At 28.0% G+C, this 16,163-nt stretch overlaps 1 protein-coding gene across 1 annotated transcript in view; it reads left to right on the top strand.

The window, feature by feature from the left end:
• Positions 1-16,163, top strand: part of wds (WD repeat-containing protein wds) — a 67,701-nt gene that overhangs the window by 2,669 nt on the left and 48,869 nt on the right. Inside the window, exons 2-4 of the mRNA XM_067276371.1 lie at positions 4,869-5,040; positions 5,871-5,967; positions 15,986-16,059. Of these exons, the coding sequence (XP_067132472.1) occupies positions 4,903-5,040; positions 5,871-5,967; positions 15,986-16,059 (309 nt within the window). The 5' untranslated portion in view covers positions 4,869-4,902. The remainder of the gene's footprint in view (positions 1-4,868; positions 5,041-5,870; positions 5,968-15,985; positions 16,060-16,163) is intronic.

Here is a 16,163-nt window from a genome sequence, read left to right as displayed (position 1 = left end):
AAAAAATAAACTGTTCTTCACTTTACTGGAGATGTCTTGAAAAATCATAAAATATGAGAAATGCCATTGTACTGACTAATTCTGGGATGTGATCAAAATCACACTCCATGCTCTATTAAACCTATTGTGTTTATCAGGCTTATAGCCCCAAAATATCTTGCAAAAGATCACATGGGATTAAATCTGTACACTTACCCATAGGAGTAAAAAAAAACAGATTGTCTAATCTGTTTTTTTTACTCCTATGGGTAAGTGTACAGATTTAAGGTTCTAACTGCCTCATTCAGAACTGCATTTGTATACTAATCCTATGATCTATCATTTAAAATTAATATTATATTACATTGCAATAAAAGTAATGTCTATAAAATCAGATGCATTGAATAATCCATAAAATAGTTTTTTTTTTTTTCCATTGAAACATTATAAAAACTTATCAACTCCCATCACTTTTTTAAATGATTGAATTTTTCATTAACAGGAGCTTTGTGGTGTTTTTCCATTCTAATCTTTTAAAGATTTGAGATGCAAGTAAATTTAACAAAACTGAGAAAAAACATTTTAATATTCTAAAATTCCAACAATACTTATTGTTTTTAACTCCTTTTGGTTGGAAAAGAAAAAGGAACAGTAAGGCTGTTGACCAAAATCATTAGAAATCGGACCATATTCACTTGTTTCTTTTTTCAGAGACAAATGATGTGAAAATGAGACAAACTTGTCTTCTGGAGTCAAAGATGATTCTTGTCATTCATAATAACTTCATCTTTTTTGTTGACATTATGGTTCTACTAGGTTATTTTATACATGTTTGTGTTATCTGCATGTACAACATGGCAAAAAATTAACCAATGAAATTGTAAAATTTTCAAAAATACAAAATTATAGGGCATGTGTTAAGGGAAGTGGTGAGGTTTTAATAAAGTACATGGTTTGACAAAGACATTTTGTTTTTTATAATGATTTTATGGATTGTAATGCTAAAATGTTTTGGGTAATGTTATCTCTTAACAAATACACAAGCTTCCCTAAAATTTCTACGTTACTAACTAGCTTATGTAGTTAAGGGAAAAATAAATGACACGATTTTGAAAAATACTTGGAGACAAATGAAAGTAACATATAATGTTAATGGCATATTCAATGGTTCAGTAATTGATGTAGAATCATTAAAAAATGGAGTCAGTTGCATTCCTGAGTGAAATATAAAGTAGTATTCTTTCTTGAGATGGGCATTTTCTTTAATACAATTGTATAGTAAGAGTAGCATCTAGTTGTCTGTATTTGATATGGTGAAATAGAGATTACAGATGAAAGACTGATTTTGAAAGATGACAATCTTTTTATCTCTGGAAGACAAAAAAATCTTTTGAAAATCATCCAGAATCATATTTGACTAAACATTTATTTACATCTGAGGGATCATCACTCCTCTAATCAATAACTGGCTTGTGACATAGACATTCTCTCTTGAAGATAATTTTCTACTATATATATCATTTTTTCATTGTTGTTTTGATGTAAGGGAATTACAAATAAATGCCTGATTTTTCTAACATTGTTAATTTGTCCCTGTTGTTACATAGTATTCTGCCTAAGGGTAGCTGTGGTTTTATTGGACTGTTAAATCTTGATTTTTGAAACTTTCTGATAAGGCATACAGATCCAAGAAACAGGATGAAAGGGCTTATATAAATACGAGGGCTATTTTTTAAATAAGGTCCGTTTGTGAATGAAAGTGAGAATAATGCGCAATCACGGCAGTATGCATGCGCTTCTGCTCCGAGCAAGCTTGGCGCGCGTTTTGACGCCATTTGCAGCCATATCGTCTGTCTGTATGCTGAGCTGTAGAAGTTTAAAATGTTTAAGAAAATTGAGTCTCCCGCCGACTGTGAGATACGATCTGTTATTCGATTCTTGAATGCAAGAAACTTGGCAGCAGCGGAAATTCACCGTCAGATTTGTGAAGTTTACGGTGATAATGCTATGAGTGACAGTAAAGTTCGAAAATGGGTAAGAATGTTCAAGGATGGGCGAGTTAATGTGCATGATGAGCCACGCCCTGGCCGACCTTCTCTGATTTCTGAAGATTTGATTCGTGATGTGGATAACAAAATTCGAGAGGACCGACGATTCACGATTTCAACGTTATCAATTGAATTTCCACAGATTTCAAGATCAGTTTTGTATACCATTGTTTCGGAGAAACTGAATTATCGAAAATTGTTTTCTCGGTGCGTTCCAAGACTGCTTTCTGACGATCACAAAACAAAAAGATTAAACAGTGCTTTATCGTTTTGACTCGATACGATCATCCACACAGTCCAGACCTTGCACCCAGTGATTTTCACATGTTTCGATACTTAAAGGAGTTCCTTGGTGGTCAACATTTCAACGACGAAGAAGTGAAAACTGCAGTCGTGGATTGGGCTTCTTGACAGGCGGCATATTTCTTTGAAGTCGGAATTCAAAAAATTGTTGAGCGGTATGACAAATGTTTAAACAAAATGGAAATTATGTAGAAAAGTAGATAAAAGTATGTAGAATATGGAAAAAAATATATTTTAATGATATTTACAATATTTTTCTTTTTATTAAAAAACGGACCTTATTTAAAAAATAGCCTTCGTACAATCCTTTTTTTATTATTTCTAATTTTGATGGTGGAAAGAGGGATTTTCGCACTTCAGTGTGAATGCACTTGAATTTAGCATAAGTATTTCCTGCCCTATGCATTGCCATATTAATAAATTGTAACTCTTTTTGTACGAAATGCTGTGATGATGTTAATATGTAGGCTCTATGGTGTTATTTATGTAGCCAGGCAATTGGAATGAAGTGGCTGGTATAATGTGAGAACATAGATAGACTGAAACAAATTCCTTTTGGCTGTTTTTTGTATTAGGAGATCTAGGAAACCAATGATACTATCTTTTTTTACCTCTACAGTAAAATTGATTGAAGTACAGTAGAGAGTCGTTTATCCGAATCAGTTGGGGACTGGGGTTGCTCGGATAACCGATTTATGTACGAAAAAATATATTAACCTGTCCAATGTTGAGATTTTTCTCCATTGTGTGTCGCTTCGTGTTGAATTTTCGTCGATTTTTAAGCCTAATGAAAATTTTTATTATAATAATCGAGGCTATTGTATCGTTAAAAAATTATTTCTTTATTTTGTACAAACAAAATAAATATATTGAAAAATATAAAAACATAAAAATTATACTTTAGAAGTAAATCTAGTATCAAAAAAGTTCGATTTGGCACGACACAGTCCGGCTGGAAAGTGTTCGGATAACCGACGTTTCATATAACCGGTGTTCGGATAAACGACACTCTACTGTATATATCTGGAATAATTGCAAAAGTTTGAAAAAGGTTCTATCCCATGCTAGTAATATATCATCTATATAAACTCGTTCATCTTTTTTAAGATGAACGAGTTTATATCACACTAACCTTATGTTAAAAATATCTGCAAGGCATTATATCACAAATGTTTTTGTTCCACCTTAAACCTTCTTCAGGTGGAGTTCTACTGGAGAAAAACCCTTTCCTAGTGTGATCCATTCTATTCCGTTTTTGAACAAATCAGAAATGATCTGTTAAAAAACCATCCATTTTAGTTTGTTCTGATGATTTTTTTGACTATTGAATAAAATAAACTGCTTGATATTAGATGTATGGCTTATGTTAGCATGTAAGACTTCAGTGTTAACGAGCTTATGCAGTTTTCTTATATAGTTTCAGTATATATAGTTTCCATCTGTTTTGTTGTAAACATGTACAGCATAATATACTATCTTAACACTTTATTCTATAGAAATACATATAGAGATTTCAAGAGACTGAATGAATAATTTCAAGTATAGGTTTTTCTTATATGTAAGGGTTAAGCAAATTTTTTGAAACATGTTTACCTTGGTGTGCAAGAAATCCATTATTTGTGATATAACAGATTCTTGGAACATTAGATGATTTTTGATGGAAAAAAATTATCTGAAGAATGTAAAGTATTAGAGTTAAATGGAATTTACAAAAATTAAGTTCTGATTTTTCAAATATCTAAGCAAACCAGAGCTTTTTAGTTGTCTTAAAAGAAATCTTTAACATTACATTGATAAAAAAATAAAAGAATTTGAAATATTTGAATTTAATATCATCCTATACATAGTAGTGGATCCCAGAAGTACTCAAAGGGAGGATTAACTCAAAAATTAAAAGTATTTGAATAATTAGTAAGCAAGCCTACCTTTTTGTATTAATATGGACCTGACAATTGTATTGTGGATGGTTCAATTAATTGTATTTGCTATCATAAATGTTTTTAAAAACAAGTTTTTGAAGTTTAAACAAATAATTATTTTTTTTTTTTTTGTCGGCGGTATCCCTCTTGTAGCCACCACTGTGTACAAATAGTCATTCTTCAGTACCTAATGATTTAATTTTTGATAAGAAAAGCAAACTACAGCCTGAATGTTTTCAAATTCTTATTTTCTTAAAAAATATAAAAATCTGCAGTAGATGAGAATGAGAATTATTGGTTAATTTGTATTGCAGTTGAGATAAAAGTCTTAGTCTAAAAAGCTGCTTTAAAACTCTCATTCAACATTAAGTAAATTCTCTTTACCTTTTTTTTCTCCTTGTGTTGTTTAATTTAATATGTTGTATAATGTAATTATTTAACATATGAACTTTATTAAATTTATTTAATATTAAAAGTATTTGGGTTATTCAAATATTCAAGATCTGATTAATATTTGAATTAGACAAATATCACTTTTCTCAATCTGTTTGATGATTTTTGTTTCAGATTCAATAAGATTTCTTTCTTTACAAAAAATAAAACTAAACATGTTTTACAGATTGATTTGATTTATTGAAACAAGAAAAATTGAAATGGCTACAGAAGAAAGTAAAACCAGCCAAGATAACTCCAAAGTTGCTACACATTCTCCACAATCGGGCCAAGCAAATAGCACTTCGGCTACTTCTAATAATGCTAACAAAATAGGAGATTCAAGTTCATCAAAACTGGTAAATATTTTATCATCCTACATTTTATGAATCATCATAGCATATAGTTGAGTAGAAAAGCTTATCTGAAAAGAGACGTAGAATGATTCAGCATTAAACTGATAAGTTTCATATAACATTATTTGATAGTTGTAAAGTATTACATAATGCCTTTTTATTATTATTCTTTAGTCACCATTAGTCAAAAAAAAATAGTCATGTATTTAAAGTGTTTTTTTTTGTCCTCCTTTTTTTTATATTACATTTTTGAAAAAATATATATTGTTTGTAAATATTAATTTTAAAATATGTGACATATCTGTTCAGCTCTTAAAACATTGTTTTTGAAATTATTCATTTTAAGTGTTCTAAAAGACTTGTAGCCTAAAGTTGACAAACAAACTTCAAATAAATCAACTATCAATTTGACGTAATCAATAATTGATGTGTGCAAACACAAACAAACCCTTTTAGTTCAATAGTTTAAGAACATTCAGAGAAATGGTAAGTTGCATAATCACCAAAGAAGAAAGATCAGCAACTCGATTGCCTAAACTTATTGCATTGCTATTGTTTATTACTTATCTGTCATCATTTTACATCAGTTTGCTTCTTAATGTATCGTTATTTTTAAAATATAAAGTAAAAATAAATTAGATCATCAATGAGTTAAACTTACCCTTACATAGTTGTCAAAAACTTCAAATAAATAGTAATAGAATGAGCTAATTCATATAATTTTTTAAAAATTTTGTTTCAAAAAATGTTAAAATTAGAAACTTAAGACAAACTTTTATCCAAATTTATTACATTAAGAAATTATCTTAGTTTATAAAATTATTTTTCTTTAGAAACCAAACTATGTTTTAAAGTTTACTCTTGCTGGACATACCAAAGCAGTTTCATCAGTGAAGTTTAGTCCCAATGGTGAATGGTTGACAAGTTCTTGTAAGTTATTCTACTCATATTTGGATTATTATGAGAATTAAATTTAATATAGATATAAATGTTTTTACTTGCAATGTTTAAGTTACTTCTAAGATCAAAAATGAGAGTGGTGGTAAAAATTTATTAAATAAAAGATTTTGAAAGGCTGCTGTTAAAAATTTAATTACTGTATGTTGGGGTTACTTTGTGACTTCAGGGGAATCTTTGACATTTCACTAGCATGACATATTTTGAATATAGGTTTACATCCATTTTAAAATTCATTTGTGAGGTAGATACCAATATCCTGTGATGTAATCTGATGCTAAAGCTGGAGGTATAGAACATTTTACACTATCTGTGTTCCTATTGAGAGTCAAGAAATTGAGTGGTGTATGAAATGTGTGATACTTACTTTTCTTTCTTTTGGTTGCAAAAATATACATAGTTGTATTAAAAGTATTGCTCTTGCTTATAATCTATAAATACAATTAATTTTTATTAATTGGTATAAGCTATAGAAGAAAACTTCAGAGACTGAGAGGTTTGTGACAGTGTATAGAAAATGTAGGGAGTGAAATTGCAGAATTATGAGATGCAGAGAGTGAAATAAAATATCCTATATAATAAATTTTACCTAGAAGACAAAATTTTATAAACATGTAATTTTTATTTTTTAAGAAAGGTATTACTTTGGAATTAGAGCAGAAATGAAAAAATATGGTGCACACAAGTGCAATGGAGTCTATTGAAAAATATTGGCTTGAAAATTAAGATAGCCATTTCTTCATTTTATTTTATTGCTCTGTTCTTGAAAATCAATTTTCTACATTCTACATCATGTCAAAAAGTTTATTATTACCAGAAATATATAAAACCAAAAAAAATAAAATTGTTTATTGAAAGATTAAAAATTGTTTGTGATGATAAATATTTCTAATGAATAATTTTTTCCCCCTATGCAATAAACAGGTTGTCAAAGTTATCCCAAGTGATTTGGGTAAAATTGTGATGATAAATATTTTTCACAATATTGTTTGAAACAATACACACAGTTCTTAACTGTTTAATTTAGTCTCTGTTCACCATGCTAATTTTGTATTGATGCAGTTTCAATACTTGTACAGAAGTGCTCAAGTAGCCTTATGTAAATAATCTGCTCTGGCTAGTAAGTCTCTGGAGAAACTTTCAGGTTGTTCAACATTATTGCCTGCACATCTTACTTTCTCTTCCATGAGTGTACTTGGGTGCTGCTTCTCTTGCATTCTGCAAGATTCCCTCTTGCATTGAACTTGTAAAGGCATTTGATAGTTGTGTTTTGTGTCACATTATCATTGTATCTGTAAATTTCTGATAGTGGCGGTGTATCTCAACTTGTAATGTTTAACGACGAAGATACATTGAGATTGAACACCATTGTGTCCTCACCTGGTTTACTTCCACATTTTACTTTTCATACAGTCACTGTTACCAGTTATGCACATGACAAATCTATTGATACCATCTGTACATCCTGGTGGCAGGAAAATTAAACTCTGAAATTTCATGACATATATGGAATAATGTAAATCACTCTGAGTTGGGTAAATTTTCAATCACTCTGTATTACCCTACAACCTATAACTGGTATTTTGCATGTTTTTTATATTAACTGGACATTTGTGTATGTAGTCGGAAGTCTGATTTTGTAAAGACCAATTACAGTAATTAGAAGTGTACTTCCATAACCATTTTGTACACATTTGTCAGCATGTTTTGAAAAATTATTTCATTTTCATTTAATTAATATATTTGACTTCACAAATATATCCTATATAAGCTACTGGAGGGGAAAAATTTCTAATTACATAATTTACTGTTGCTAATGCAAGATAAAGATGCGAGAATTGATATAGCTTTTTTTTTATATATTAAAATTTCTTGTATTAAATTCTTGTTCTTGTTGTAATGTTCTTGTATAAAATTTGATGCTTAATTTCATTGATGAATTAGTAAGAATAGAAATGGTTAAAATAAATTCAATTAAAAAAAATTTGAAGTTTACATATTCTGATTGTTAAAAAAATAATTCATTAAGATATGTAAGGTTTTTTTATTATTGTAATTTGAAACTTTTCTTCCAGAATATTCTAAATTAATTTAATTGTTAAGTCGTCATCTTGCGTGTGAATATTAACTACCTTTAGGCCAAATTATGTGTTTTGATAAAGTTTAGTCAAATTATAAACTAAAGATTCTAGCATTTAGATAATTGTTATATACAATGATATACTTTATAATTATAAATTATATATATAATTAAATTATTTTAGCTGCATCATTACATTTGATTGTGTAATTGCAAAAATGATATATTAAAATTCTTGTTGCTTTTAAAAAAACAAATTAAGAATTAAATTTTTATTATTTTTTTTAATGGTGTGTGAAAATATTTCTTTTCAAATATTTCTAATGACATCATTTTTAAAATAAATAACTTTTTTGTTTAGCATAGTTTATTATTTGGTTAAATATTTTTATAAGAATCTTTCATTTTAATGTATTGTAATATATTTAATATTTCTGTGGAATAATACATATATATTGTTTGTTTTTTATTAAGGCAAATAGAATAAGGTGTCTGAAATCTATAATGGAGATTTAAAACTATAAAATTTTAAATTCTTTGAATTGAAAAAATTACACAATATAATTATGAAATTAATGGATCAAATAAAATAAAAATTAAGTCTCAAATTTCAAAACCAAAAATGTAGAGATATTGATTTCAGATAACCTTGCTATGTAAAATATGGTGCATAAATTAAATATTTATGGAAGATTTTATTACATATTTAAATGATTTGACTTTATATCAATATTCGTTTCTATATGTAGAAGTAGGAATGAATGATGTAATAATTGAACTCTCTTTAATTTAATCAAACTTTAAAATATTTTATTAATAAAATACTGTTTTTATATTATGTTAAACTAAGCTATTATATTTTTATAAAAAACTAACAACAAATGTTATGAAATTATTCATATAGATCTTATTATTCTACATTAAATAAGTAAACTTAAAATATATTTGTTTGTATAATAAATGAATTCAGTGATAATAAATACAATACAAATTATTTGCTGAACTAATACAAAGAGTGCTGTAAAACTGTTTTTAATGCATTTTTTTTATTAATTGTTAAATTTGATAGTACTAGCAAAATCATTTAGAGAAAAGTTTAATAATTTAATATGGCATAATTATTTTTCAAATCTGTACTAAAGTCTGATCTTATATGATTATAACTAACAACTCATTTAGAAAAATTAAATCTGCAAAGTTTGAATTGTTTCAATTTCATATGTTAGTACAGTGGACCCTCATTATAGTGCTGCTCGCTATACTACGCGCTCGGTTATAGCGCGGGCGATGTTTGCGTCGTGATAAGCTCAAACACATTTATACGTGTCCGTGCGTCGTTAGTGAGTAGCGCATTTTATTGTTTCTGCGTATTGAGTTCCTGAATATATTTTGAATAGTGTTTAATTATTGTATGAATGATGAGTAAAAGAGAAGCTTGACAATATTGCTAAAGTAAAGAGGTGAACTGCGTTACACCGCGCCGCTCGGTATAACGCGGTTCACCTTGTAATGCGGGTGTTGTTTCCCACCCGACGTGAGTGTTATATCGGGGTTCCACTGTAATAATAAACAAAGAATTGTTTTTGCAGAGATGTATCAATCAAACCTTTAATTTTATCATTCATACATTAACTGATTAAATTATTTTAATTAGATTATAAAACTTCAGACATATATATTTATATATATTGTTTTTACTGGAGCAAAAAAACTTTTTTTTACTGACTTGTTTCTGAGTTTTTTATCCATCTTCAGGAAATGCTTAAATGCTACTGTTGTGAGAAGGTTGTTGTTATGCATTTCCATAGTAACAGTATTCCAATTTTGTTTTCATGTTTTAATTTTTTATTAATTTGTTTAACTAATTATTAAAATAATACAAAACGAAAAATTTTGTTTAGTATTTTAATTTTTTATTACTATGGTAATGGTGTTCTAAGCGTATTTTGAAGATAAGCAAAGTCCAAAATTACTTGAATTTGAATTATTTCTAAGTTTAATGCTCCAGTAAAGCAATTTTTTAAAATTTTATTTTCTTGTTATGTTGTCTTTAGAATACAAGTTGTAACTTACATTTGAACTGATTTTTAAAATTTTATAAGTTAAAGTTTTGGGTTGATTGAAGAAACAAGGTTAACCTAAGTCATTAATTATGTTAAACTCTATACCACTATTTTTGTCATAGGCAAAGGGACTGTTAGGCAATATTCATCATATTAAAAGTCATGGTTTAGATCTGAGCAGAGGCAGATTTAAACCATGACTTATCATAGACTTCATTTCTTCAGATGACCCTTAAATTTAATTTGAAGTGCCTCAAATTTAATTTCATATGCTTATTTTTTAAAAAATGGTAAAGTTTGAAAAAGCAAGAAAAACAATAATAAAATATATGGTTTTTGTACTAGCATTAATGATCATATTTTATCAAAATGTGGACAAAAGTATATAAAATTTCTTAATGATTCTATAATTATAATTAAAAAGTTTGTCTGATTGATTTTGAGCTAAAACTTTGCTATTAATATTAATCCAAGTAATTTGATCTAAAGGTAACCAAGTTTTAAACCAAAATTAATCTGGCGGTTAATGATTTTATTGTTATAAAGTTCAGGATTTGTTGTTAGGCTGTTTTTGGGCTGCAATTTTTAAATTGCAGATCTATAAATTTCCATTGGTATCTGTATCCTTCCTTAATCTTGAATGGAAATTAGATGAAAGTCAAGACCAGATGGAAAGCTTATGACAGGAGGCCCAATTTTAACTATATATGAACTTTCAGTTCAAACTGAAAGGTGTGTTATTTCAATTCAAAAATTTTCTTCAGAATAGTTGATGACTGGCATGACTATTGTTAATGGGAAAAGTATGATGTACAGGGGCAGGACACTACTAAAATCAAGAGCATTATGACAAAAAATTGCAGCTCAGCATTGTGATGATATCACAACAATTGCTCATTAATTTTAAAAGAAATATTTAAATTCTACAAAGTATAATTCAAATGTTTTAATATTGTAATTTACCAATTAGAAACAGTGACATTAGAAAATTACATTTAATTAAGTAATGATTTTTATGAGAATCATCCAATACAGCAGTTCCTTGTGTTTCAAATTTAATTTGTTCCAGAAGGCCATTCAAACTCTGAATTGTTCAAAGTCTAAATTAATTTTTTTCCATTTTAGAAATAATGGAAAGTGAATTAATTCCAGACCCTAAATAATACCCATTTTGATAAACTTAAAATAGCAAACACACAGAATTTAAGGTAAAAATAACACAATTAAATGTCCTAAATAATAAATTAAAACATGAAAATAAATAAAATATGTAAATAGTGTGTAATAAAATGAAAATTGCATTTATCGTACTTTAGTGAGGCATGGTGAAGTCCCATTTCTTAAGGTCACTAAGCAGCTGCTTGGCTTTCTCACAAATAATCTGCTTGGAGATATTATCATTACCAGATAATTGCTTCTCATTTATCCAAACTAGGATTTCTCTATCTCAGTAACTTGCAATCTCCTGGAGGTCAACATTCACACCTTTAGCTATATTTGCTGCTTTTATTGCTTCTTGTTAGTCCTTGTTGAACAAGGACTTTGGCATCTTAAACATGGCTGCCAGATTCTCCGCATGTATACCACTTTCGTGCTTTTCTATTTTAAAATGCATCCATTTTTATAGTTCTAAAAACCTGCTATATAGATCCTTTCAAAGTTGGTAATATTGTAAGAATGATTAAGAAAACTATGCATATACTGTATATTTCCTCAGATAAGACGATAGTTGAATCATAAAAAATAGCCCCCAAAATCTGGGGTTGTCTTATAGGACAGATACAAAAAAATTAGATTGAAATTTATATAAATTAAAACCATTATAAAAAAATGGACAAACCGTAATTATTTACTAGTAGAGAGTAGGGCGTGTCCACAAAATAGAATAGCTCATACAACATTTTTGTGAATAGTCAAGGTCATTACCCAAATTCCTGAATCAGTGTGAACGTTTGCAACAATAGCAAGGCAGAAAAAATTTGTTCATTCGAAAAATTATGAATAGGACATAATTCCGTATACGCTATATAGTATTACAGTAGAGTCGTTTATCCAAATACCGGTTATCCGAAAGCTTTTCGGTCGGACTGTGTCATGCCGAATCGAACGTTTTTGATACTAGATTTACTTCTAAAGTATAATTTTTATGTTTTATATTCTTCAATATATTTATTTTGTTTGTACAAAATAAAGAAATAATTTTTAACGATACGATAGCCTCGATATTATTATAAAAATTTTTGTTAGGCTTAAAATCGGCGAAAATTCAACACGAAGCGACACGCAACGGAGAAAAATTTCAACATCGGACTGGTTAATATATTTTTTCGTACATAATCGGTTATCCGAAAAATAAGTTATCCGAACAATCCCAGTCCCCAATTGATTCGGATAAACGACTCTCTACCGTATTACCCAGATGATGATTGCTGATCTACACTAAATTCATAGGCCATTGATAGTTTGGGGGTCGTCTTATAGGACAGATATAAGCTAAAATATGTGACAAATAATTGTTAAATATATTGACTTTTTTTTAAAATTGGAAATTATATTTTTTGATACATCAAGGATAAACTGGCCATTGTAGTTAAAAGACTGTATTTATTAATTCAGGATTAACAGTTGGGAAACTTGAAGGAACACTTTTGACTTGGTTAATTTTTCTGTTCACATCTGAAGATGCCGTTAACTGGGTTGTAAATATTAGTATTTTTTCAACTTCACCCACTGTTTTATTCATTGATATGAAAGTTATAAATCATAATAAAATTTGATAATTTTTATTTAAAATGCTTGCTGTAAAGTTCTACAGTAATAAACAGTAAAACCCTACTGTAATGCTAATATGAGAACAATGTATTTAATTTATATTAATCCATTGGTAAATTAAATACCTTGTTTTCTCATTGGTGTTCTTCATGATTTAAGGCAATTACATTTTAGAACATTGTTCTGATGTCCCTATGAATGCCTTTTGGAACAATCATTTGTGCTATTTTTGAGAAAATAGCAAATTTTTATGAATTATTTTTTAATTTATAAATTTTAGTTAGTTTCTTTCTGGTTCAATAATAATGTTTTTGATTTTCTAGAACTCCAGAGTCAAATGATGCTTGAACATATGAAATAGGTTGCAAAAATTTTGAGAGCAAATTATTTTTTGAATTCATTTTCTTAAATGAATATGCTGTGACGAAAAAATTGAAAAACTAAACCTTAAAATAATTATAACAGAATATTATTGTTGATGCATGCAGTTATAGTAAAACTTGTCGAAAATGGATCCCGAATAAAATAGAAACTTGACTAAAATCTTCATAACAAATTTTTTGTTAAATTTTACTATAAGCAGATCTGGTTCAACATAGAAATGGAAGAGGGTTTTTGATTGTAAAGAATGGAACTTAACCTGGATAAAATGGAAAATTTAAAATTCCATTTTTGTAGACAAATAAGTGAAATCACTTCTTTAGATACCTGTTAAGTTAAAAAGCTATGATTTATAATACTTGTAGCTTGTTACTGATTATAAGTAACTTTACGTAATCATCAAAATTGCTTATGACCAGTAACATGAATAATGTTTTTGTAACAACACATTTTGCTTGTAATTTGTCAAGCTTGTATAAACTTCAAGGATTTTGTACAGTAAGACTAGGTATAATGGTCATTTCAAAGCATAACTATATTCTGAGAATGATTTCAAACTTTTCAGAGAAACAAAGATCACATGACAAGGGGACATATAGACACAGGTCTTTTAATATTAGTCTTTGTTAGAATTAATCAGGGACAGGATCAAATACTTTTAAGAATTGAACTCTCAGGAATACTGTTTGAGCATTGAATTCTTAAGAATAAGAAACAAATATAATTTGTAGCTTCTGTTTCCTATACAGTGCTGCCAATTTGTCTTGTATGGAATAGTTAGTAATTAAGTAGAACCAAGCATTTGAGAATAAGTATATTAAAATGTTGTTGGAAGAATTGAAGTACACAAAGTATTAAAATTCCTCAAAGCTAGATCACAATTACTTGATCTCTGTATTAGTTAGAATTTCTGATGGCAGAATGAGTCTGGTTGTTGGTAATTAAATTGGCTTGTTTGCTATCGTGTGAGCTGATAAGGATCATATCCAAGCAGTGTTTGAATATTTAGCATGAATTTGTGGGAATAAGAACTTTTTGCAGTCAAATAATTTTCAATTCTTGTATTTGAATACACCACATTTAGTTGAATTAATTTGGATTAAACCTAATAATAATTTTTTACATATGTAAATGATTTTACTATAAAAATTAATGTAATCTTGTGACATTCGGTATATAAGTTACGTTTTTATATCACCATATATAACATGTTTTGAATATACGCTTTCTTGAACAAGTATAGCATTGGAAAAAGATGTTTACTTGTTAATAGAATTATGGGTTGTAGAAAACATTCAACAATCAATACTAAGCTAGTCATCAGTTGTCCAAAATGTTAGTATAAAAATGGATTGTTTAGAATTTTAAAATTTTCTTAAGTTGGCTGATTAAAATTAAAACAAATTTTAACAAAGAAGTACAGCACATCCAAGAATTATGTTAGTAAAAACAAAAATGATTCTTTAACGATATAAAATATATATTCTTATTAATATACTATATAATTTGCAGTAATTTGTAATTGGCATAGTGAAATAATAATAATAAATATAAAAATGGGCTTTTAATGTAACAATGTAGTAAAGTGTAATTATTTTTATTTTTCTTCTTCACCAATCTCCCATTTTGTATTCAAATCTTTCCAGTTATCTTATTTATGATGCTACTATCATTTGTATGAAGATTCTTCCCTTTGCATGTTTATAACTTCTTTTCTATCTATAACAATAATGTGTTTGTAAATATATGAAATTCTTGTCTCAAATTTAAGCAAATATACTTGAGATTATTGCTTGAACATATCTTGATAGATTTTAGGGTTGATCCATGCTGATATTTTCATTTCTGAAATACTTAAGAAATCTTATGTACAGTACTTTAAACTTTTTTAAATGGTTTCTATATATATAAAACTTAATCCTTAATTTTACATATGCATACATATAATCTTAACTTGATTTTGAAAGTTTTCACTGCCAATTTTTAACGTATTTTTTTAATTTGACACTTTGTTGATGGTTTGCATCTTTTTTGTTTGTTTATCAGATTGCAGATAAATATAAAAATCATAAAAATGTTACATGAACTACTTTTTTAGATATCTAAAAACTGATAATTATTTGTACTTTTCTAATTGTTTTATTGATGACAACAGTTTTTCATTGGATGTGACTTTAGAATTTTTATCATAAAATTTTTTTTCATGTGATTATTTTTATAAAACTACAAATTTTTGAAAGCATGTACATAGATCTTTTTTCTTCCTACAGAAATTTTAGAACAGTACAGTTTAATTGTAGTCCCGAATTCATACGTTAGTTGTTTTTAGTTTAAGATCTTTCGATTTATTAAAGTTCTGTTATAAAGATTACAGAATAAAACAAATTTCACTGTGTAAATAAATGAGGATTATAATAGGAAATGTAATCTGCAAAAAATTATCGTAATCGACCTTAAGATAGCCATGTATTTTCAGTTCAAAATTTTTTTCAATGAACAGAAACCACAATTAATCCTCTGTTTGCCTTGATAAATCCTCTGTCCAATCTGTGTATCAAGCAATAGAGTGAGAAAAGAATTCTGTTCAACACTTGACTCAACAAAAGGAGTATTAAAAGGTTAAAAAGTTTCGTTAACAATTTTCTTCTTGCTTAAAATTCAATGTTATTTATATTGTATATATTTTGTATTTCAGCGGCTGACAAATTAATCAAGATATGGGGTGCCTATGATGGAAAATTTGAAAAAACTATTTCTGGACATAAACTGGTAAGATATTCATCTTTAAACATTTTTCTTCTTTTATAACATTTCTGTTGAGATGATTCTTTTATAAATATAATTTTAATGAAGCCAGCAATGCTTCTCATAAT

The sequence above is a fragment of the Centruroides vittatus genome, unplaced genomic scaffold (genome assembly GCF_030686945.1).
Source record: "Centruroides vittatus isolate TY-2023 unplaced genomic scaffold, ASM3068694v2 contig_1159, whole genome shotgun sequence".
In the NCBI taxonomy this organism is placed as follows: Eukaryota; Metazoa; Arthropoda; class Arachnida; order Scorpiones; family Buthidae; genus Centruroides; species Centruroides vittatus.
This window is presented reverse-complemented; position numbering and strand designations above follow the sequence as displayed.